Source organism: Haliotis asinina, chromosome 7 (genome assembly GCF_037392515.1).
Source record: "Haliotis asinina isolate JCU_RB_2024 chromosome 7, JCU_Hal_asi_v2, whole genome shotgun sequence".
NCBI lineage: Eukaryota > Metazoa > Mollusca > Gastropoda > Lepetellida > Haliotidae > Haliotis > Haliotis asinina.
Window position 1 is genome coordinate 56,606,322 of NC_090286.1, and position 22,983 is coordinate 56,629,304.

The following is a 22,983-nucleotide window of genomic DNA, read 5'->3' on the forward strand; positions in this document are numbered from 1 at the left end:
TGTTTAGAACAAATGTACGGGTCTTCAACCTGGCCCATCAAATACAGTGCGTGAGGATGGTTTTACGCCTCATTTAGCAATTATATATCTTCGGGGGACACCAGTGAGAGAACAAACTCCACACTTTCCAAACGCAACTAAATTCAACATCCAATCAAGATGCTGCACCTCTTCAACCAGTGGAGACCAAGGACAGGACAGCAGGCATGACCTCATTAAAACTTGGCTAATTTGCATAGAAACTACTGTCAACCCATGACCCAGTGGTGACTTTGAGTACATCATAGACTTGTGAAGATGTAAACGTTTTCACTCACAATTGTATTATTGTTTATGGTGTTATAAATTGATCCCAAAACAAATAAATAAGACAAGACATAAAAAATAGTTTATTTTTCCAGAACACTTTACAAATTCCACTTACAAAGAGCAAAGAGTTTAGTCCATGCCGCTTTGCACAGTATATCATTAAAAAAAAACGACGTAGTCGTCAAATGATGAAGAACGACTCAAAGTGATGTATATTCAGGCTGCTTGCACTGTTGATGGTACCAAGTATGGATATGCTGCGGACAACCACACATCGACGAATTAGGGATTCGAACATACGTTCCTGGTCTAAGGGACGCAACTCCGCATAGCAAATTAGCAACACCTTGGACAAACTGTCCCTCTGATGATAAAGACGATGAGCTTCGTCTTGTGGCATTCGGATGCGACCGTAAAATATCTCGCATATATAGGGAAAATACCACCAGATCGCTTATGGTGACTGTCCAAATCCATAGTGCGCATAGTTCAACTGTTCAAGAATTATCGGTTTTACGATCCCTGCTACCAATTAAAATACTAGTAACGGACATTAGATTGGCTCATCCCCATTATTCACGTCAGCCTGTTACAGCAACTGTGATAAGCTGATATTGCCTCTGTGATGGTTAGTGTGAATGAAATCAGTTATGTAATGTAATAATCAAATAATCAAGTACTTGCTGGACCAGCTGCAGTAAACACCGGTTATACCGAACTAAAAGAAACCTTTAATTCGTTATAACATAGCAACTGGTTATAAATATGGCCACACATATATACTGCAGCTAGTTGGTAGCGCCCTTCCTATCGACCCCTCCCAGCTAAACAACAAAAAAGCTCTAACAAACAGAACAAACGCACAAAGCATAGAATCAGTTTGATATATCCGTCAGTTGGTTAAAAGCGTCTTCGTTAACGTAATTAACGACCATATCTAATAGATCTCCCCCTACCTGTGAACAATGTGTGAAGGCTATTTCTGAACGTAGAAATGTCACCACCATACATATGTGGCGTAAAACAGTCCTCAATCTAACTGTGCATGTATTGACTTGCTGATGTTTCAATTCATAAGTGGTTCTGTATGAACCACCTCACGTGATGCAAGCTAAGGTACGTCGATTCTTTTACTACTCTAGGTTAAGTCGAATATTGATATAAAACGTCAGTGCAATAGAATACCCAGTTTCAAGAATCCTTAGAAATAAATTCAATTTGGCGTAAACGGCAAATATCGATAACAAATACATGAATAGGTCCATGAAAATCAGTGAGAAAACCAGGTGCTTGCGAAAGGGCTGAGCACTTTTCTACTCATGATAATACATGTATAAGACGACAATAAACGAACATTACAGCGCCAATAATATACAACAGACATATGAATTATCATAGTGGTGTGCTGGGAGCCAGTTCCTGTCTTATTGTACATATGGCGCTTTCCATTATCATTTGACAATCATTCAGTTTTGTCCAGGAGAATACTCCATCAAAGTCAAGTGTATTTGGATCATTTCAGGAGAAAAGCTACAGCAATAAAAGAAAAATGCCACCATAAATCGGTCTGTTTTACAATGATACAGACTGATACAACACACGTGTACCCTGTAACACACACTCACCAGTAGGACTTTGGTGCGGAGTGAGTGAGTTAATATTTAACGTCACATCGGCAATATTGCAGCCATATCGTGACGAGAACATTCTTGAAAAAGGAATTTGTGTACATAGTAAAAAACCTGTCAACGAAGGACAATAAAACAACTAGAGTATCATAATAAGAATTAAAACTAGCGTGAAAAGTTAAAACTAATATCATTATTCAGACAATACAATATAAAAACAGGCCATAGATCACCAACGCAACGACTTTGGTACGGATGCATGCCTGTCGGCGTACTATGTACACCGTCTGGAGTGGTAAGTTCGTCCATCTTGATGAAATGTGGAAATAGTGGGCTAGTTTCACGCACTTGTAACAGTATTCCGGTATTTTTATGGCGAGGGACTACGGTACCCATGTGGGGAATCGAACCCGGGTTGTCGGCATGACGATCGGACGCTTTAACCACTAGGCTACCACACCACCCTAAACGTGGAGATAACCATACGTGCATATTCCCGGGATATTATAACTAAGGTACCCTACAGTTGCTATATGCGGAAACAGACTGGTACAGTACATTTAAAGATATATGTCTAAGAATTGGGTGGGAACACTTCGTGTCACCGCCGGTTTGTGTTAGTTCCCATTTTTAGGGTCAGATGGAATCTGGCCGATGGATGCCCAGAAATATCTGTCGTTGATGTTCTCATATCTTCACGATGTGCTAGGTCATGATTGTCTGTGTATGGTGCACATGTGTGAAACAACGCCAGTGTGTAGGGATAACAGCCCCCACTATGACGCCCATCACTATAGCCACAATATCAGCACAGTTGCATTGTAATGTACGCCCTTGTGTGTAATGTACACTGAAAAATAACATGTTTTACTGGAAGTTAGTGCTGAGTAATTGTACACTTTATAGATCCGTGACTAAGTTGTTTCTTTGGTATATTTATAAACTCTGATGTGTAAATGAATTTAGGGATAAAGCAAATACACAAAAAATTCTATTACCCGAAGACGCTGGTGCGAATTGCTCATTTGCAGAGCTGAAATTATTCTAGTTGTTGTGTTATTCTGTTGATATGTAAATTGGAGTTTCAAGCGAAAGACACATTAGCTATTGGTAACCATTTAGAATATACGAAACTTAATTTAAGTAAAGACCCGCACCTCCCAGGGTATATGATGAAAGTGTTGTCCCGCTGTTTGCCAAATGTACATTGTCGATACAAACTTAATATAACCGAATTCATACGATATTTCAAGCAACATTGTCTACTAAATCATCACACTAACCAATAAATTTATCTTGGTATCTGTCAAATTCAGACGATTTATGGACAAAATAATTCCTGACGCTTGATGGGTGGTCATTAAATTGTCAAGAGTTCATGTTCAGCCGTCTACTCCACTAAGCAGGATCTAAAGTTTAAAATGTTTTGAATACTAAATTGATTTCAGCGAGTCGGGATCCCGATTACATGATTTATAAATGTAATATCGAAATTGTCTGACAGATATGTGTGTTATAAGAGAAAACAAAATCGCTCTGTACCTCGACATACATCAGCATAACATTTATTACCAATAAGAAAATGTCATTAAAGTTTCAAATCGTTGAAATACATACATTTCATACCATGGGTGTATATTACAGTGAGTGTGTGAGTGAGTGAGTGAGTGAGTGAGTGAATGAATGAGTTTATATCAGCAATATTCCAGCTATCTGCGCAATTGGGAACCGATGACGTGTCAGCAAGTCAGCGTGCCTGACCACCTGACCCCGTCAGTCGTCTCTTACGACAATCATAGTCGCCTTTCATGGCAAGCATGGGTTGCTGCAGACCTATTCCACCTCAGACCTTCACGAGTCTATATATTACTGTATTGAATAATTGTACTAGATACGTTTCCCATTTAGTTTCCTGTTGTTCTTTCTATTTGAATATATAACAAATGATGTTTTAGAGAACCCTTTCTGTTTCATTTCGCAGAACGACAATTCTAAGGTTTGAATCTGATAGATAGTTTCACTGGCAGGCACACACGGAACACTAGGGCAAGAGAACGCAATATTTATCTGAAGTCAATTAAATATGGTGTGTGGCAGAACATGAATCAGTTATGAACATTGATGTAAGTTTCCTCTGATTCAGTTTTAAGATTAAAGCATTTATTGGGTCAAGTTCTGTTTTAGAGATTATCTATGTTAAGAACGTGCAAGCCGTTATTTTTCTTACCGTTGTTTCGATCCTTAAGCAAAATGGAATGGTTGGATAATCCGAGACTGCTTAATCCATGGAGATGAGGTTGCGTATTCAAACTGGTACAACACTCTGGTTACACATCCTGGTGAGAATCAGGATGTAGTGGTGCTGTACCTCGTTGCCATTCTGTCGCGGACGCTCATATTCAGGATAATTTCGAAAGGTGGAAACTATAACCGCCTGCGCTGTCTCAGTGAATGGACATGGTTTAACGCCGCTTACTAAGCCCTAAGCCGGACAACCGGCAAGTCCAATCACTCCATACGCAACACGGAAACATGGACATCATATTTTGAGTTCGTGAAAACAAGATGTGGATGACACCCAGAGAGGCTTGGGAAGGACCTTTGTAGTTTGTGGTTAACAGTATCAAATGTGACACTAGTCGTTGAAATGACTTACGCTCCAGAGGATATAGAAACGCAGTGTCATCTCTTAACCCTTAGTCCACATGCTAGATAAACACCGTTTCGTCTGTAGTTGAAAGGGAATCAGGTAGAAACCCTGTGCTATGAGAAAACATATTTTGTTCAAGGGCTTTTTCGAATATCAGCAAAAGAGGTGTTCAAGACGAATTGCCAGGAATGGAAGAGTGACCAAGTGTACGACGTAATTATGCGTGAAATTGTAAATGCTTCTTAGTAAAATAATGTATTATATCAACTTATATCAACTTATTTTTTTAACAGAAAAATTAGAACTGTGCTGTAATGAACGTACTATAAAAGTATTGTATTTGCTATATGATAAACCAGGGCGTGTCTGTATGACCTGTGGCTATGGCCGTTTGTGACATGAATGCAATGTTTGTGACAAGCGCGTTACTGATGGGAGGATTCTGAGGATGCATGAACCCGCTGTATTGTGGGAGGATGCCCTTAATCGACGCTGTTGGCGCTATCTCTTCCGGCCACTTGTAACCAAGGAAGTGTTTATACGTGCATACGCTGATGCATGCACGTGTCCCTCAGTGCAATGTGGTATGTCACTGATTTCATTTGAATGTTCCTGGTACGTAATGGCATACGAAACTGACAAAGGGTGTTTGAACATGTATATCATAGATGTATAAAATGCTTGCGGCTCATAGTTATTTTCTCTTTCTAATGAGCAGCAATTTTTCAACTTCAGGATTCTGACGTGATGCCATTCATCATCATTTGGCATGACCACAAACCGCTGTACTGAATTAAGATTAGAAAACTTCCGCTTTGTTCACGAGGGACAGGTAAAGAAGGAATGTGAGTATGCCATTGTTCTAATTCAGGCATGAAGATCAAGACCTTGGTTGGGGAGAGTCAGCAGTTCACAGTATGCTATTAAATACCCCATAGAGTTCCAGGAAACACGTGCTTCATGAAGAAGGAATCGACACACGTCATGTTTCCATGCTGATATCAGAAGAACTCTAGGTGGCCATCTGTAGATTAGGTGCCCTATACACCTGTATTAGATGTTCCATTTAAGTTCAATTGGGGTACCACGGTAAATGTATATGAGTGAGTGAGTATAGTTGTACGCTGCCTTTAACAATATTCCAGTAATATCTTGAAGGGGACACCAGAATTGGGCTTCAAACAATGGGCCCTGTGGGCAAGCGACTCCTGGTCTTCAGCGCGACGTGGGGACGTTTTAGCCATAAGATTACCCCACCGGCTCTCAGTGTCTATGAAACCACTGACACTTTCCATTACCTGAATTAGAGATACAAAACTGATGTAGGTCCATATACGATCATTTAGTATTCACGAAATACCCATTTTTTACTGAAATTCCTCACTTGTGAATGTAAAATTTGTAATGGTTCAGCAATTACCGCCTACACGACACGAAGATATAACTACAGATAAAATGTAAATGTCATGTGACAAAAAAATCTATACGAACCGTTATAATAGGAATATAACGTTATGTTCTGGGACAATGGCCGTCCTGTCAACATTGATTGACATCTCTGACAATACCCTCAGTGAGCCAGCCAGCATGAAGAATGATGTATAGTAAATGAACCTGGCAGTATACTAATCTCATGTCACAGACCTAGTATCTCGATCTGGAACATGACACAAATTATATGTCCGAGGTAGAGCATGTATCATTCCGTGCATCACACATAGAGTCTGGTAATGCAACAACGAGCCAGCAAAGACCTGATGTTTGTTCTGCGCCATTAGTTGATCACTACTGGTATTACTCATTGTGTAAATGTTGGCATCACCTTTCCTTGCACTTAGTACATTCGCAGCAACGTCAAAACACGTTTGAATGAAATCAGTGGACACACAACATGCCCTTCCACTCTGTTTCTCGTTACTAGCACTTTAAGAAACACTTTCAGCAGCACGCCCAAAATAACACGCCATCACCTTTATCGGCACATACCAACGCTATACATTACATGTTTGTATTACTTTTTACAGATATATAGATTTCATGTAGCGACGATAGCAAAGGTTCTTCCGGTTATTAAAAGGCAATTGTCCTGGAAATATTGTGCCCAACTTGGTCAATGGAACTCAAATGGAATATTATTATATCTAATTATTTCAGGAACATGTAATTCGGGGTTCCAATTTAAACAATGGTACAGCCAACTGGCAGTATACTTCATGCGACTAAGTCCACTAAAGGCCGGTGGAAACGAACAACATCAATCCATGGGCTCAGTAATGTCAATAAACATATTGTTATTACAAATACATTCATATTTCACTGTCAGCACAGTACATTATGGCAAATAACTCAGTCAATGACCTTTATAAGGTCTCGTCAATGCCATAGAATGGCTAATCCGAAAGGTTAATACGCAGGCTTAATATGCTAACTGAATACCAAGGAAATAATTAAGATGTAACACATCAATTAGTCGCAAAGACACCGAATGTAAGGTTTAACGGAGATATACACATGAAACTGTAAGACAATTCGAGGCAGTGGGGTAACCTAATGGTTAAGGTGTCCAATCGACACAATGAAGACCCAGGTTTCATTCCCCTTTTGAGTAAACTGTGGGAGGATTTTTCTGGCGTCCGCTGGACATGGAAATTGCTGGAATATTGTTAGTCACCCACTGTTAGACAATTCATTTATTTGAGCATTCAGGATGCCATTAACCTGACAGAATTGTCTTCATGGTGATGTTTACCTTGTTCTGTAGGTAAGAGCCGAGTCAGTGGGGCGTGGAAAAGAATCGAATGCTATGGAGTGCAAGCTACCGGCATACAAAGCAGCCTTTGCGCAAGACTTAGTCTATACTTAAGTATAGGACGAAGGACCACCTGAGTTCTATCATCGATTTGTACTAGGGTTTCCTGGTCTTTCAGTTGAGCTACAAACTGCCGAGATGATCTAGTGCGATGGGGATTTTATTGAAATCCTGGAATCGTACACAGGTCCACCCATTCATGTCAAGTTAGAAAGATGAGTACAGTCAACAATCGTGGTTTTAAGATATTTATAGTTTGATGAAATCCATTAGCAGAGAAGTGATGTATGTTCAGCCACATTTTGAGTTGAAGAATATGCAAAGGATACAACGCATGTATGGGTAACGATGAGTGTCTTAACATCAGATCACTGTAAGGTGATGGAGGGATAGTGCCAGGTGTCGCTCCAACTCACAGCTTTCTCCCAGGGTTTTAGATAACCTGTACGTACAGACCATATGCCCTGTCTGATTCCATACACCTGTACATATATTTCCTCTGATGAGACACATTAATTACAAATAAACCTTTATGGATACTTCTAAAATCTTCTAATGAGACAAAGGAGTTATGTCATCGCGTGAAATGTTTATCTGATGTACTGATCCCTCGTTACGTTACTTATTTAATATTGTATTGATATTTCTGTGAGCGGCGTTAAACTACAAAGTGCAACTCGCGTATCAGAATACTTCTACCAATGATTAAAAGGGAAGTGGATGCTGACTTACTCAACTTAAAGACAGATTTATCTTTACGAAGGGGCGAGGGGGTAGCCTAGTGGACAAAACGTTCGTTCGACACGCCGAAGACCCGGGTTCGATTCCCCACATGGGTACAATGTGTGAGACCTATTTCCGGTGTTCCCAGGAGTGATATTGCTTGAATATTGCTAAGAGCACTTAGAACTAAACTCACTCACTCACTTCAAAACCGACGTGTAGATAATAGAATGTGGTTGCAGATATGCAGTCAACGTTACTAAAAGCAACGGCCAGCATTGGGCTATGGGGACCTACGTGCCCGTGTTATGGCGCAAGTTACATAGTTGTTCTATACATTTCATGTTACTTGCAGCATGCCACGTTGAGGAGAGCCAGCTCTAAACATATACCACCATTAAAAGTTCTCATTCTGGACAGATTCCAAGACAAGGCTGATCTGCAGTTGGCGTGCCATGTTGAAAATGGGACTAAATTGGGCGAGGAAATAATTAAACATGGACAGAATTAGATGAAGATCTGTCCCTCGTCGATTTTTTGTATGCATTGCTGAACTGTCTGTCGACGTATGTCATAAGCCAACAGATCCGTTTCCAAAACCATGAACGAATTCTAACTCTGCTCTCAGTATTTCACATAAACGCAATTAAAGACCCAAATGAAGACGTGATGAACGTCCACCTCTTTCGGCGTGGTCTCCGGTGGATTAGAATTGGAGCATCTGCAAATTTAAAGATTCGAAGCATGACCAGCTGACTATGGGCAAAGCAGCTGCCGTTATCTTACAACACTGAATCATAAATGCTCCTTAGGCCAGATACACACAATACATGTTGGTCTGACATAATGGACGGGAGCGGTGTTGACAGTTTAATTTAATCTCACATTCTCATATGATTGAACAAGTGTAGCGTCGTAAATAGTTATTTGACCAGTAGATAAAGGGGTTTAAGATATCTGTCCGCAGGGTATGCCAGCGGTGTTCGATTTCACAAGCATCTGTAGTATGTTAGTGCACATTAGATAGTGTGGTAGTCGATGTTCGTAAATATGCCATTCTTCTCAGTGTATTTGAACTAAATAGCACCGTAGTTTTACAGCTCCGAGCGTGTACCTGACCCGTGCATTTCCCAGCAACTTATACCTTTCGACTCCTTACATTGCCCAGCTCCATACTTTCACAGATCTGTCCGTTTCCTAGTTCCATGCATTATCCATCAGCATACACCTTTTAATTCCATACATTTCTCAGCAACTTACACTTTTAGCGCCTTATATTACCCACTCCGTTCCCAGACTCGGCAATCTATTATCGTTGGTTCGAATCCCGGTGCCCCCCGACTGACAGATCTAGTAGACCCGCTCTCATATGTCAGCGAAATGAAAACCTTAAGCTTGTAAAGCATGCATCACTTGGGGCATTCATCCCACACGTGGTTCCTGGAATATTTTCAAAGGGACATTACATAATACCCTCACAAATCTACCAACACTGAATTTCAAACACTGAATGTCGTTTTGATCTCAGCCGTGGCCTACATGAAAATATAATGACCTAAACTTGATTAATTATGCTTTTATTATTACATATCTCAGTATGTAATTACCTAACGAGAGGGCAGTGCTGGCAGTTATCTGATACATAATTGAACAGTCACCCATTGTGTATTATATATAATATCGGTTTCTACTCAGCTAGTTGGTGGCTAGCGGTGGAGAAACATAAACCAGTTAAAGATGTACAAACCGCTCTCGTTGCCTGTAATCAAAGACTTCTCTAAACTATTTAATTAAATTCTCTCAAAACAGTGCAGTCTTTCATTGAAAATACAGGAGTGTATGAATCTACTCACATATCGTGATTTCGCCGGTAGTATGTTTATTGTGATAATGTGTTCACGCTGATACTGATGTTGTACCATAGCACATCATTCCACATGTTGCGTTAATTCTTATCGGAACACACCACAGGTATATTTATTCTTAGATTTAAGACAACAAAGATTAATGCTTTCTGTACTTGTTTGATATGGTGTGGTTTGACCTGTGCCTATATGTGTGTATGTTAAGTCATGTTACTTTTTGTATTCATTGTCTGAATGACACAGGCCAGAGTAATCTTCGGGGAGATGATCCTGTCTAATCCTGGTCCGAGGCCCATGAGTTGGCGAGGAGCTCGTTGCAATACTTCCCGCAATCACAGCGTGTCTACCACCACTCGCTACCAGCTCTGATCGTCTCGCCGGCCGGCAACACGACAGCGCGCACACACAGTTGCTTCATTTGCGGGCTGCAGCGTCCGCGAGTCCCAACATAGCTAAGAGCCCAGCACACAATCCAGGCGACGGGATATTCTAATGCTCAGAGTCGGCCGAGGAACCGACAAAAGTTCCTGATTTCATGGATAAAATCTCTTTATCTACGCTTCAAGAGCTAATAGGATAATTAAGCCGGAAATGTAAACCCACTCGTCTGTGTATTTCGGAGTTGTTGAAACAGTTTTTTCTTCACTGTTGTGTGGGATGGCAGCAGCATGTAGGTTGTTGACTACGACATTTAATGAGCAGTTGTGTATCACCACGTGCAGGAAGGGGCTGTAGTGCCCGGTGTCCTACTGCTCAAACACGCAATTCGAGCAGCATGTTTGCAGTGAAAAATGGTTTCCATGGAAAACTTTTGTATCAGTTGTGTCAAAGTTAGTTCTGAACATTGATAAAGTATTTACTTTTATATCTTTTGCAAGAATTTTGAAACTTTTAATTCACATGTCCTTCAATGTAACGTTGTTGCTCTTAAGCCAACGTAAAAGTTTTTGTATCAGGTTCATTATTAATCGTTAACTTCTGACCAGTCATGTACCGCGGCGTCAAAAGCGCATTATAATTCACATAGCGTTTGGAGATACACGGCTGTTGCTGCTTACAAAGCAATTGGCACTGTAGAAGCAGGATGGTGCACAAGTCTTTTCGCTGACATCCTTGCTTGGGTTACGTCCAACAGGTGCAGCATTCTATCAGTGTAAAGTTGCGGTCGTGCAGGGAATTTACTAACCAGCGTCAATATTATTTCTAACCACAGACACAGTGGAACTGAATGACTTGTTTACCGAAGCACAAAGCTCACTTGGGCTTGACATTCGTTAACTGCTCACGAGACGATAAGCTTTAAAAGTTGGACTACCAGCTAAGGATGGATCGTCAGTACCACCTGGAGCTACAGAGGCGTGTCTTGGTTCAGTATTGGCTACGTACCATAAAAGCGTTGAGTTGCTGAAGTTGAAACATCTCTGGATTTCAATTTCCCGTTCCCATCTTCATGGTCTCTAACTCACGTGGGCCTATTTGGATGACGGGTAGTGTTCATGTTTACTGTGATGTTCTCACCTGAAGACGTATCTGTCTGTTGAATAGACTTCTGATATGGGGATGCAATAGCTTATTATTAATAGTTTTTTTTTAATTGAAAGAATATTACAGTATGGAGAATATAACACGTGTCTTCAACCTTAGTGACTGTAAGTACTACGACCCAGAGGAAGACCCTATCATACAGTGTTACAAGTCAGACGAACACCTGCTGTCCAGTATATACGAGTATATTACTCCAACACCCCATGAATGGGTCTTCACTGTTCTCTACGCTCTGGTGTTTGTGTTCGGCATCACCGGTAACTTCCTGGTATGCTACGCTGTGTGGCGTAATCATCAATTACGGACCACCACAAACTTTTTCCTTGTGAACCTGGCTGTAGCTGATTTTCTAGTGATGATGTTTTGCTTGCCACCATCCTATGCACAGACCCTATTTGAAACTTGGTTCCTCGGGCTTGCTATGTGCAAGACAATAGAATACTATCAGGTAAGTCATTTTCTCATTATTACACACACACACACACACACACACACACACACACACACACAAATACATATATGCATATCTGTGTGTGTGTTTGTGTGTGTGTATGTGTATGTGTGTGTGCACAAGAGTAGCTTCCGAAATGATAATGAAATGATTGCATCGTCCTAATGTTATATCAATTAGTAACAACATTTACATGCATTGAAATTAAACTGTTTTTGTTACATGTGCGGTTACAATCAATCATCTGCCATTTCAGATCTAACACATTAGTCATACTTGACATTAGATAATACATATGGAAGCATGTCCGATAATGACAATGATGCTATGTCAATGATGCGAGTGATCGTTTTAATTGCTGACAGCTGCTGTCGATGTAGTTATCATTAGCATTTCTCTGTCATAATCTAGAGAATGGCATTGTGTTTCCTATTGTGCAATCCAGCATGTGTTGAACTCCGTAGCTGCACATATAAAGACACGAATCGGAATCAGTGTCCGTTGTTTCAGCGACAGGAATTAAGCTATTCAACCGTACAAAACACAGATACATAACAGTTTTGTTACATTTGGTGCTATACATACAACAATCGCAGTGTCGCTGACGATATGTGACTATTGAGGCGTGGTACACACGCGTGGATCTCATGTGGACCAAATGACGTGATATGATGGATGAATTGTTATAAACGAACAGTGGTCTCATTTTGGAAAAACAATCTGGGAGAAACAGATCAATAGAAGAAATGACGGTTTCAAATCTGTCCCACTGAAATGACATTCCACAGTTAAACATGAATACCCTGCTCAGATACAGACTCCTAACAAACAATGAGGGAATGCCAGAAGAAATGTGGTTAGGTAACAAACAAATACCCACACTTTATGAAAATTGTGTCGTAAGTGTTATCAGATTATGCGGCTATATCCTCAAACACCTAATTCCGTCACTGATTGAGAGCGATCCGCTCACATAACCTTTATCACTGTTTTCGATACGATGGTTTTAATGGAATCTGTAAATTGCAATTTACTCGGGATCTGAGTCTAAAACTGAATCCAGTTTTAACCCCGAATGTTTTCAAACGTGGATTTGACAGTGGTTGTAACAACCATTTTGTTACCCCCTGATATAATAAAAAACCACTACACCAATTTAATCACCATAGTAAAAGGGAATGGGAACCGAAACAGAAAACTATTAATGCATTTTTTAGGAGAGTGTCGTTTACATTGAAGTTCCCGTCCGGGTCTGGAGTCATCACGGAAAAGTCTCATAAGTCCTTTTCACATTAACCAGCGCAGCGTGCATACACTATACTCATTGGGGCTACTGCTTCTTATGAATAACTAATGACTATGTTTTAGACACTCACTGTTGTTTTCGTCTAACGTTAAGATATATACGGAGTTGGGTATCAATATGTAAATACCTCGCAATGACAGAAATAACGTAATAGGAGCTTCACGTGAATCCATTTCGACATTACAGAGGAGTGAAAATTGAAAAGGCGGTATATACAGGACTGAAGTGTAGCATTGGCTTTATATGGCACAATTTAAAATCTAGTAGCAGATGTCATTGTTGTAATGACGTACACATATGTTCGAGAGTTAAGCTGACAAGCTGACACGTATTTAATCTAGCAGCTACTATAATTGTCAGTGTCAGTAATGATAGATAATTATTCGTCTTCATTTTTTGAATTCCGACCAGCTCATTTTTAAACGTATACAAGTACACAAACGACGGCGATATGCATTTCAGACAACCTGTCAAAGATTCGTTGTGAGAGTGGTTCAACACTGCTTTGAACAGTCCTCCGGTTATATCTCAGCGCGTCGTCTAAATGTGAGGGAAAGCACGCTATATCGAGCTTCAGCGTTGAAAGTGTTACACTTTCGGCATTCCCGCACCTTCAAAGTGAACATCCACTTACTTATCAAGGTTTGCAGCGTTCTGCTTCCATGGGCGACCGATTTAGCATCTACAGGCACCAGCTATTAAACAGTGCACGGCGGTGCTACATTAAGTCTTCACTGCTTTGCTGGGACCATATTTAGGCTGATTATTCCGAACCGTCATATTCTGATCTTTTTTCTGTGGAAGAATTCCGTTTACGACGAGCCTGATCGCGTTCTTGGCACGATGACATCGTCTCACTGGAGTTCGAAGCTGTGAACTCGTGCGCTGTAGCTATAGGGGCACCTAGCTGGGAGGGGTAGTGGTGACAGAGGATGTGAAGACATAGAATGACAACAGTGTTGAAAAACTGAATGATTAAGGTATATGGATTCTTGGTTTTTCAAGCATGCGCGGTTTATAATGTAAGGATATGAAATGTGGCGTGTGTGTTTCCATCCCAGCTGGGTTCCCAGAAGGTGTTCGGGAAAAAGTGCCGGTATAACAGTACTAAATAAACCTATGAAAAAATGTACCCCGGAAAATAGTACTAATTATCTTTTGTTATAACAAATGTTCAGAGAAAACTTAGTTATTCGACTTTTTAATACTTTATTCACACACAACAATGTAAACTGAGAAAATACATGGGCAGGACTTCTTATTTTTTTATACTTTATTCACGTGGGCACCTTCACATTGCAGTGTAAACTGACAATTGACAATTTGAAAGACTTTGCTGACATTTACTGGATTTTATGCAGTCTAATCTTGGTGGCCACCCCGCAAAGAAACTCTGATATTGACTTCCTCCCTGCGACAATGTTAGCGCACAGTCTTTGCAGATGTTTACGTGTTTATGGTAGGGTACTTTCGAATCAGGACTTACCATAGTGGTTGTGCTTGGCCTGACGCTATGGGATACTTGGGGATTCTGGTAATATAGTTTGATCCCTTGATAATATACAGTGCACTCTGTGTAACTTATTATGCTGCCCCCTTCCCATCTTCAGTGTAAGTTTTGCGTACTGTACTAATTTACCTATCCCTAATGGAATTGTTGAACTGCTGAATAACATAATTCATCGTTTTGGGATTCATTGATCCTCCCATGTATGCACTGGAACGTTATGACATAACACTGGTATTTGTCCAGATTATCTCTTTAAGCTGACACGCATAACACAACACATGTATCTGCGACTCTCATCTCGATACAAGCTTTGATGTATATTTCATTGCGGACCACCTATTTCACCAAATCCCACACGGAGTTTGAATATTAAAGGACTGTGTGCTAACCACTTGGAACAACCACCCTCCGATCCTGGTGTGACTTATCTATCCGGGGGACTAGTTTCCCAGGCATGGTCGTAGCAATTAGAGTGTCGCTTCCATTCCCTGTCACAAATGTCACCTCCCCGTGAACATTTCGATTAATCAATATCCATAGCCTGCAGATCAATACCCATTTCTTCTCTCCATCTGTAGAGAAGCATAAGTCAAATTTATCTATCGCTTTCCAAAGATTTGGAGGACTTAACGTGAACGCGCGTACATATCTATGCATTGATATTCGTATCACACAAACTGATTTTCGTTCACATCCTTCAGATTATTCGTGTTAATCAAGATGTGACTGTAGCGTACAGTCATATGTTAGCGCAGTAACAGTTTACTAGGTCGTGCGTTGATAGGTGCCAACGTGTGTAAATGGCTTTCGTAGTTTCAGAAGCAGTGTATCATGTAAAAAGATGAGTTTTGAGATAAAAATAACTCTTGGTGACGAAACCCTTTCTATGATCATAGATATCCCTGCTAAAAGCAGTCTGCTTTACATGATTCCATTTTTATCATAACCACGCGTTGGCAGCTCTCTTCTGGTAAGCCAGATGCCGTGTCTTGTTAAATGGCGTGGCGCAATACACTGGATGCCTTGGGATTCAAGTTTAGTTCATTTCTAACAGACATGGACATAAGACTCAAAATTCTTCAGTTGGATGCCGATTAAAATGAACTGATATGCCGGATGCCAAGAGGAAACGGGGTTGGCACCTTCGTTGACCAAACAGTATCAAATAGGGCCGCTGCCTTGAGAGAGATTACAAGCGTTACAAGATGCTAGTTGTTGTTACCGTGCCGGAATCTGAGGATATTACAACTAATGTGGAAATCGCAGTTCGTTATCTGGATCTTAGTCGGGGCATTCGTATGAAAACGGCGGCGTATACTAAAAACAACACTTGTATAAGCACACACTTACACTCAAGCACATCCACAGGGGAACAACAGTGGCGGTTACTTTCAAATATACATATTTTGTCACTGGCTCCGGTCCTGAGAATTCAAACATTTGGAACACGACCCTGCATTGTCGCCGTAGTCGGTGGGCACGCCCGTCGCAGACGCCACGCCAAGTCGTGCATGTCTGTATGCTCTTGAAGCTAACCATGACTAGCTGGCTGGGATCCCGCGGTGTGTGCTTTAATTTGTACGTGAAACTATTACATAATTTAGTACAAAGCCACGTACACGTAGAGCTACTTCCAGGGGTGTTACACAATTTTATCTGCATTGGGGATTGAGTCCGGTCCGGTCTGTTTATTGAAGGAGTCTGTTTGCCGAATAAATTTAGCAGACAAAGGAGATTGTATTGCTCCGCGCGTCAGAAATATATTCAAACAATTGGTACCTATATTTATTTTTAGGGCACACTATTGAGGATGTTCCCTCGGAAAACCGATGGGAGAAATCAATATGGTGAGATAGGAATATTAGGAAGCCACGAGCGACTGACCTGATGGTAAACATGTTTTTTGTGATGAAATACACCCCCTAACCGTGTTCCAGATTTCAGGGTATGTATCCTTGTTCGGAGCACCCGATCCCGTGACAAATCCTTGACACATTCTCTAAACGGGAGAATGTCATAACTGCGAACAAAGAAGTATATGCCATGAGTAAATGGGTACATATAGTAAATTAAATCAGGTCATATTATAACAAAAAAGGTTAAGATAGCTCTTCTTATATTCTTGGGAGATATTTTAATGGAATAGTGTGTTCAGTCGTGACCACAAAAACCATACATACATATTCATGATCCCGGTTAAAAGATATGGCGACATTTCTAATAGCTTGTATTTGCACACAGCTGTAATCACTGTCTGTATTGTGACATAGCGACAGCATCCACGTGTAACTGGTAGTGAAAGTCAGGTCGACGTGACACATTCAGTGGTTGTAACAGCCACGCTTAATTACACACCATGTCACGTTAATGTGTCTGATGTACCCTCGATGTGAGAGGGGAACATAAACAAACATCGAGGATTCATCAACTCATGGCCCCGAGAGACGCGTCAACAACGTATTTGTCCTATCTATTTGCAGCCATTGCTTTTTGTAGACAAGAAAAACAAATTTAGAGCTGTCTCGCTTGCATCGACTTGCATTCGCAAACTATCGGTAATTTCAGTACATCATACATGATTTAATGTTATTCGAGATAACCGAACACATCTACCACATCTGATTATGTATGACTGGTCATAAGTTCGGAGCATTTCCCAAGAGTTTCATCTTGCAGGCTCCGAGACTCTGAAGCTTCTTGCACTTGATTTGACATTGCATATATGTCAATGGCCAACTGTTTCATTATATCGCATCTCTGAGTTGATATGACATATATGAAAACTAACCTGATGGTTTCTACATTTCACCTGACCCCGGACTCTTTAACAATTTTATTATCGACCTAATATCCTCCCAATCAATCAATTCATCACGGTGTTGTTGTTTCCTTGAATGTCTTAATCGATGCCAGTTCCTGGATGAGCTGTACTGGCCTAACGGTAGGTTCCCACGGTCGCACGTTTCTAGCCGATTGGCAACTTAGTGGAGAGGATTTACCGGATTATCTGATTATCCAAGCACATAATTCCACGTCACTAGAGAACTCCTCAATTTGTAATCCTTGAGCGATAAGAAATCACATTTGAGAATTCCATTTCTATAAACGACATTAGAGGTTTTCAAACCACGGAGTAGGAACCTCATTATTTTGGCGGTTACTTTTTATCAGGAATTCGTGAGAGAAGATTAAAATTCTAGGACTTGGTTAACTGGACACGCAGGAACATACACAGTTGGACATGTTGCAGGTTGGAACTTGCCTTATATTCACGATGCCCTCATCTGATGCTATGGCATCTAAAAACGTCCGTTCACCATGCATCTAATTCCTCCTACTGATTCTGCATTCATATCCCTCATCTAACCCGACCATACATAACTTTTTTAGTGGTGTTTTCCCCTTTATCGTGCTTAGACGTACAGTACATTTAACTTATATGACGCTAAGACTCCGCTTCAAAATATGTACTTAAGATCCTTCTAAAACCCATTTTCTGTTAATGATATGAATCTGAGTTAGTGAGTTACATGTACACCATTTCATAATTATTGTAGGGTGTTGTTCCAGAAAGCAACCTCGTCACGTACATCCAAGGCGGATGGAACAGGTTTTTCTGTTTTAACACAGTTCAACAGCTGCCTACCTGCAAAGCTTCAAATAACCCTTAGTGTATACATAGATGCCTAGAATGACATAGACAAGCGGTACAGAAAATGCAAGCATTTAATAATGACGAGCATACGAGCATGTGTTTATTAAATTGGAGATATCATTTCATATTGACCTCCAGCAGAGAGAGAGAGGGAGAGAGAGAGAGAGAGAGAGAGAGAGAGAGAGAGAGAGAGAGAGAGAGAGAGAGAGAGAGACTCACTCACTCACACATTGCGTGAATGTGAACATAGCATATTGGGCTGCTACTCCTTTCGTATTTCTGTCAATTCTCCGGGTCACTCGCGACTGGGACAATCATTTTTGGAACCAGTAATATATTTTGCTTTGCATTCATTACGCCGCAAAATGTTTATTTGTTTCGAGAGTTTTCAAATTAGGATTCTTCAATGGATGTTAAGATGGCATATTACATAACTCAATAAGTGGTAATATTTTAACGATTTAGAACCATTACCAATGCTTTCATCAAAAAGAAGTATGACTCTTGTTTGATCATTGGGACTTCGTGGCACAGGATCCCAACTGTTGTTTTCTTGAAATTTTCCTTCGAAACAGCAGTTTTATAAAAATCTCAATGCCGTCTACAGTATTTATCATGATTAATGAGTATGTTCGACCACAACTAGGTTCAGAGCCCATCTTTGTCGTGACAGTCATCGTTAGCAGCCGAGAAACGTCCTAAGTAGGCAATACAACAGGGACCACTGCAAATTTTATTTTCAAAGTCATGCATTTCTGTCAATAACCCTAAAAACCTCAGATATCTGTGGCTCCTGTTCTAAGACAGTATCGAAATGTTATCTCGGTTTGGTCACGAAGAATTTCACATTCTGTCTGATTTCTATATTATGTGCATGCAGTTTGCTGATCTCTGGGGCTTGCTTCTAATAACAGCTATGTCATTCCGACATTATTTCAACTTTGAAGTGATCTTATTTCAATTACACACGCTTCGCACGGGTCCCTAGTCATAGCAGTGAGGACATAAGTTTGGGCTTACATCAGAAAGACCAATTAACAACTTCTTGAAGAATACAATAACATGCAACAAATTTCTACAAGCAGCCCTCGAGTCATTGTAAGTAGTTAACTCTTCGTCTTTTTAATAATTTCTAAATGAGCAATATTGATTATTTCTAACAGACCCCGAAAATAATTTATAACCTATTTGTGAAATTGCATTTAAAAGTCGCGACCGACAATATTTAGATTCTCGTGACACGTATTTTTCTATTTTATGGGGCGGATTGGCAGCCAAGTGGTTAAAGCGTTCGGTCGTCACGGCGAAGAGGGCTCGGTGGAGACTGCATACGTCTCTGAACTTTTAAAACCCTCGCAACGAATATCTGAAAAAGGTAGTTGCAAACAAATTAATTTACTACATACCTTTAAGATAACAGCTTTCGCGACAAATTAGCCTTCCTCTAACCATCAATCGTTGTACACACTCTCTCACACACATGAAGCTGTGATAGACCTAACATTAACTGATTGACATCCTTTCTCCAGTCTCCCATGGCATAAAAGTATATTGATAATTCATAAACACAAACTGGAGTGCACTGTGCATCAAGGACTCTCCTTTCTTTATTCGATATCGCTCTGTTGCATTTTGAAGTTGGAAGTAAGAAATCACCATCCCCACAGTATGTCTTCCTGTGAGGAATGGCCGTTACACCCAGATACACCACGTGATGTGTGTGCTTCGTTTGCTGCCTCTGATGCCGATGTTTTATCTACCTCCGGTAGTACAGCAGAGATAAAGTATGTCATGCATCATCACATATACATTGAGTAAGTTTCCTGGAACTACAGGAGGCTCGTGATCTTTATTTGACAGTCTGACGGAAAACAGGGCTGACGACGTAATCTGCCCGAGTGTCAATGGCCGATTAAGTGATATCTCTAGTTCATGGAATTATCAATGTATCAAAAATTGTCCAGGGTCCGGTGGCACCACATGTACATCAACCCTATTCGCTCTACACTATCAACAAAGATACGTCATACTTTGAAAACCACAAAATACACGTTGTCTGAAGAAACGTTTACATGTATAGGATTTCAGAAATTAATCCAACGCTCTTGCTAATTCCGGAGCACGTGCACAATGTGGTGAATCTAGGACATTGCAAACTTATGGGTGTGAAAAATTGTCTCGAAATCGGCGTGTTTCATACTCGGATAAACACACAGTTTTCATAATGTCATGTTTCTATTAAAACCACTAATTAACTTATATAATGCAATATGGTGTTTGCGATATGAACTGTGGCTTTAATTAGCATTACGTCGATAGTTGTGTTCGTATCAATGCTGGATTATGTATAGCGAAAGGTTCCAGTATGCTTCACATTTTTCATTACTTTCTCATATTTACCTGTATGAATACAACATCTATTTATTACATTTTATGACAGCTCGTACTATCATCACGAGACGAGTGCCAGATGGAGACATTTGTAGATTAACTGATAGTTAATAATATTGTGGTTTGACAGAATTCATTTGACGTAGCGATCATTCGTGCACGGTTTTATCAGTTTCGTTGTCCTTAAAACATTCAGGTGACACAGCTGTGTGATGTTATATATTATGTATATTAGCAATACGAGCCAGCAGGCTGGAATACGATTTTAGAAGCTCCATATCCAAGACATTGCATATCAGGATTAACATTTGAACAATGTTTTGTTTGTCACAAATGTACAATGAATTAGAAGCTACAATTACCCCCTTATCATTTCTGCTCCCTCAAGACACATAATAGGTAGAATTGTGTACATTGTACTCTCGTCGAATCATTTCCGATGCTTGATAGAAATTACTGTCAGGTGAAATTGAAACAACAGCGCCAAGATATAATGTCTTCAATTTCATGCAGGAACAGATTTCAGTCAAAATGACAAAACAGTGACAGGCAAAGACTAGTCTTATTTTCACAAACATGTTAACGATCTTCACGTGATCATGACGTATTGACTCAGATGAAACTCATCCTACATTTTCGATTAAATGTGCACAGTTAAGCATCAGTTGAGAGTGTTTTTATCAGAAACATTAATCAGCCAAAAGGACATCACGGCGTATCTCGAGCTTCACACAGAATACTGGCACTTACCTCTTCGCAACGAGAGACAAGACGTCGTGAAGCACGGGATGTGAGAGGTGAAAAGAATCATGAAACATGTGATCACAGCTCTCAAAGCTGGATGGACATCTTCGCGTCCAGGTCTCCCTCACACTGAAAGCATGTTTGTAAGTTCATTTGAACGCAAGCAGATTTAACACAGTAATACGTACACATCATGTAAGGTCTTTTGTGAGCGACTTATAACACGTTTTGTCAGTTTGTCACCCATTTGTTAGGAAAGATTCCAGCTTTGTGGAACTGATTGACACTGGAGACCATTAATATCTAACTTGTTTTCATGTAAACTGATGGGTTTTAATGCAGAAGAGTAACATGAAGTAAAATAATGATTCATTATTTCTTTACTGAGGCTTTATTGCAGAAGGAACAGTTGCGTCACATCATTACATGTGACGTCATAGACTAACATTAAGTATTCCCTTCTCTATGGTGACCTTACGCTATAAGTAACAAAATTGTCAGCAATTCAGGTGCAGAAGTCTTCTGAGTATTTTCCTAACGGCCAGAATCATCTTGATTTCCAATCTCTTCGATGAAAAAAGGTCATATAACGGGTATATCCTCAACTAATTTATTATCCCCCGGGGTTATTAAAATGCACCCCGTCCGTCCGTCCGTCCGTGCACATTTATCTTTTTCCGGAGTAGAACTCTAAACCCGTTCAATATTCCTTTACCAAACTTGACATAGGTTGGTCTAGTGGTGCACTGGTGCCTTTTGATAGTTTTGGAATTCTGAATAAAATATGTTTGGCGTTTCCATGGCAATAAGTGTGACTTCGACTGGAATTGGAGGTACTGCCGGGGACATTGCTGAATGTGTCTTCTTCTTGTCAGTGAGTTCAGGCGATGTACGCAAGCTTAATATATGCAATGTGCTTTATCTCACGTTGATGCTGAAGGAGACTCGATTGATAAACACCTTGGATGCTTACCATTTTGATGAAGCACTTAAGATGAACACCAGACGAGGTGCAGGTTTTGGATTCTTACTATTTTGGCGGCACCAGAAAACGGATAAATGACGCTTACTGTTTGAGGCTGCCGAAACCGGTCTAAGACGCTTACCACTTTTTTTCACACAAAGTTTTGGTTTCGACCAATCACGGAACGTAACAAGAGGATCAGAAATTCGAAACTTCTGTCAGATATTTCTGATACGCGTAATCGAAGAAACTACACAGAAGATTGTATCGCTTTAACAAATACCATATTCAAATCATCCAGACGAAAATTTTATTATTTGCTAATTTTTAAGAAACATCTCAGAGGCACGGGCTCCGTCTGCGTAACATATTTTACCCATGTCAGCATAACTATATACTTTCAATCTGTTCGTTAAGCTCCCGTCTTCAAACA

General features: G+C 40.3%; 1 protein-coding gene across 2 annotated transcripts in view; it reads left to right on the forward strand.

The window, feature by feature from the left end:
• The first annotated feature begins 11,447 nt into the window (after window positions 1-11,447).
• LOC137290822 (orexin receptor type 2-like) overlaps window positions 11,448-22,983 on the forward strand; it is a 40,218-nt gene continuing 28,682 nt past the window's right edge. Inside the window, exon 1 of one of the 2 annotated variants that reach the window (XM_067821964.1) lies at window positions 11,448-11,977. In XM_067821964.1, coding sequence (XP_067678065.1) covers window positions 11,597-11,977 — 381 coding nt within the window. In that variant the 5' untranslated portion in view covers window positions 11,448-11,596. The remainder of the gene's footprint in view (window positions 11,978-22,983) is intronic. The other variant, XM_067821963.1, reaches the window with a different exon arrangement.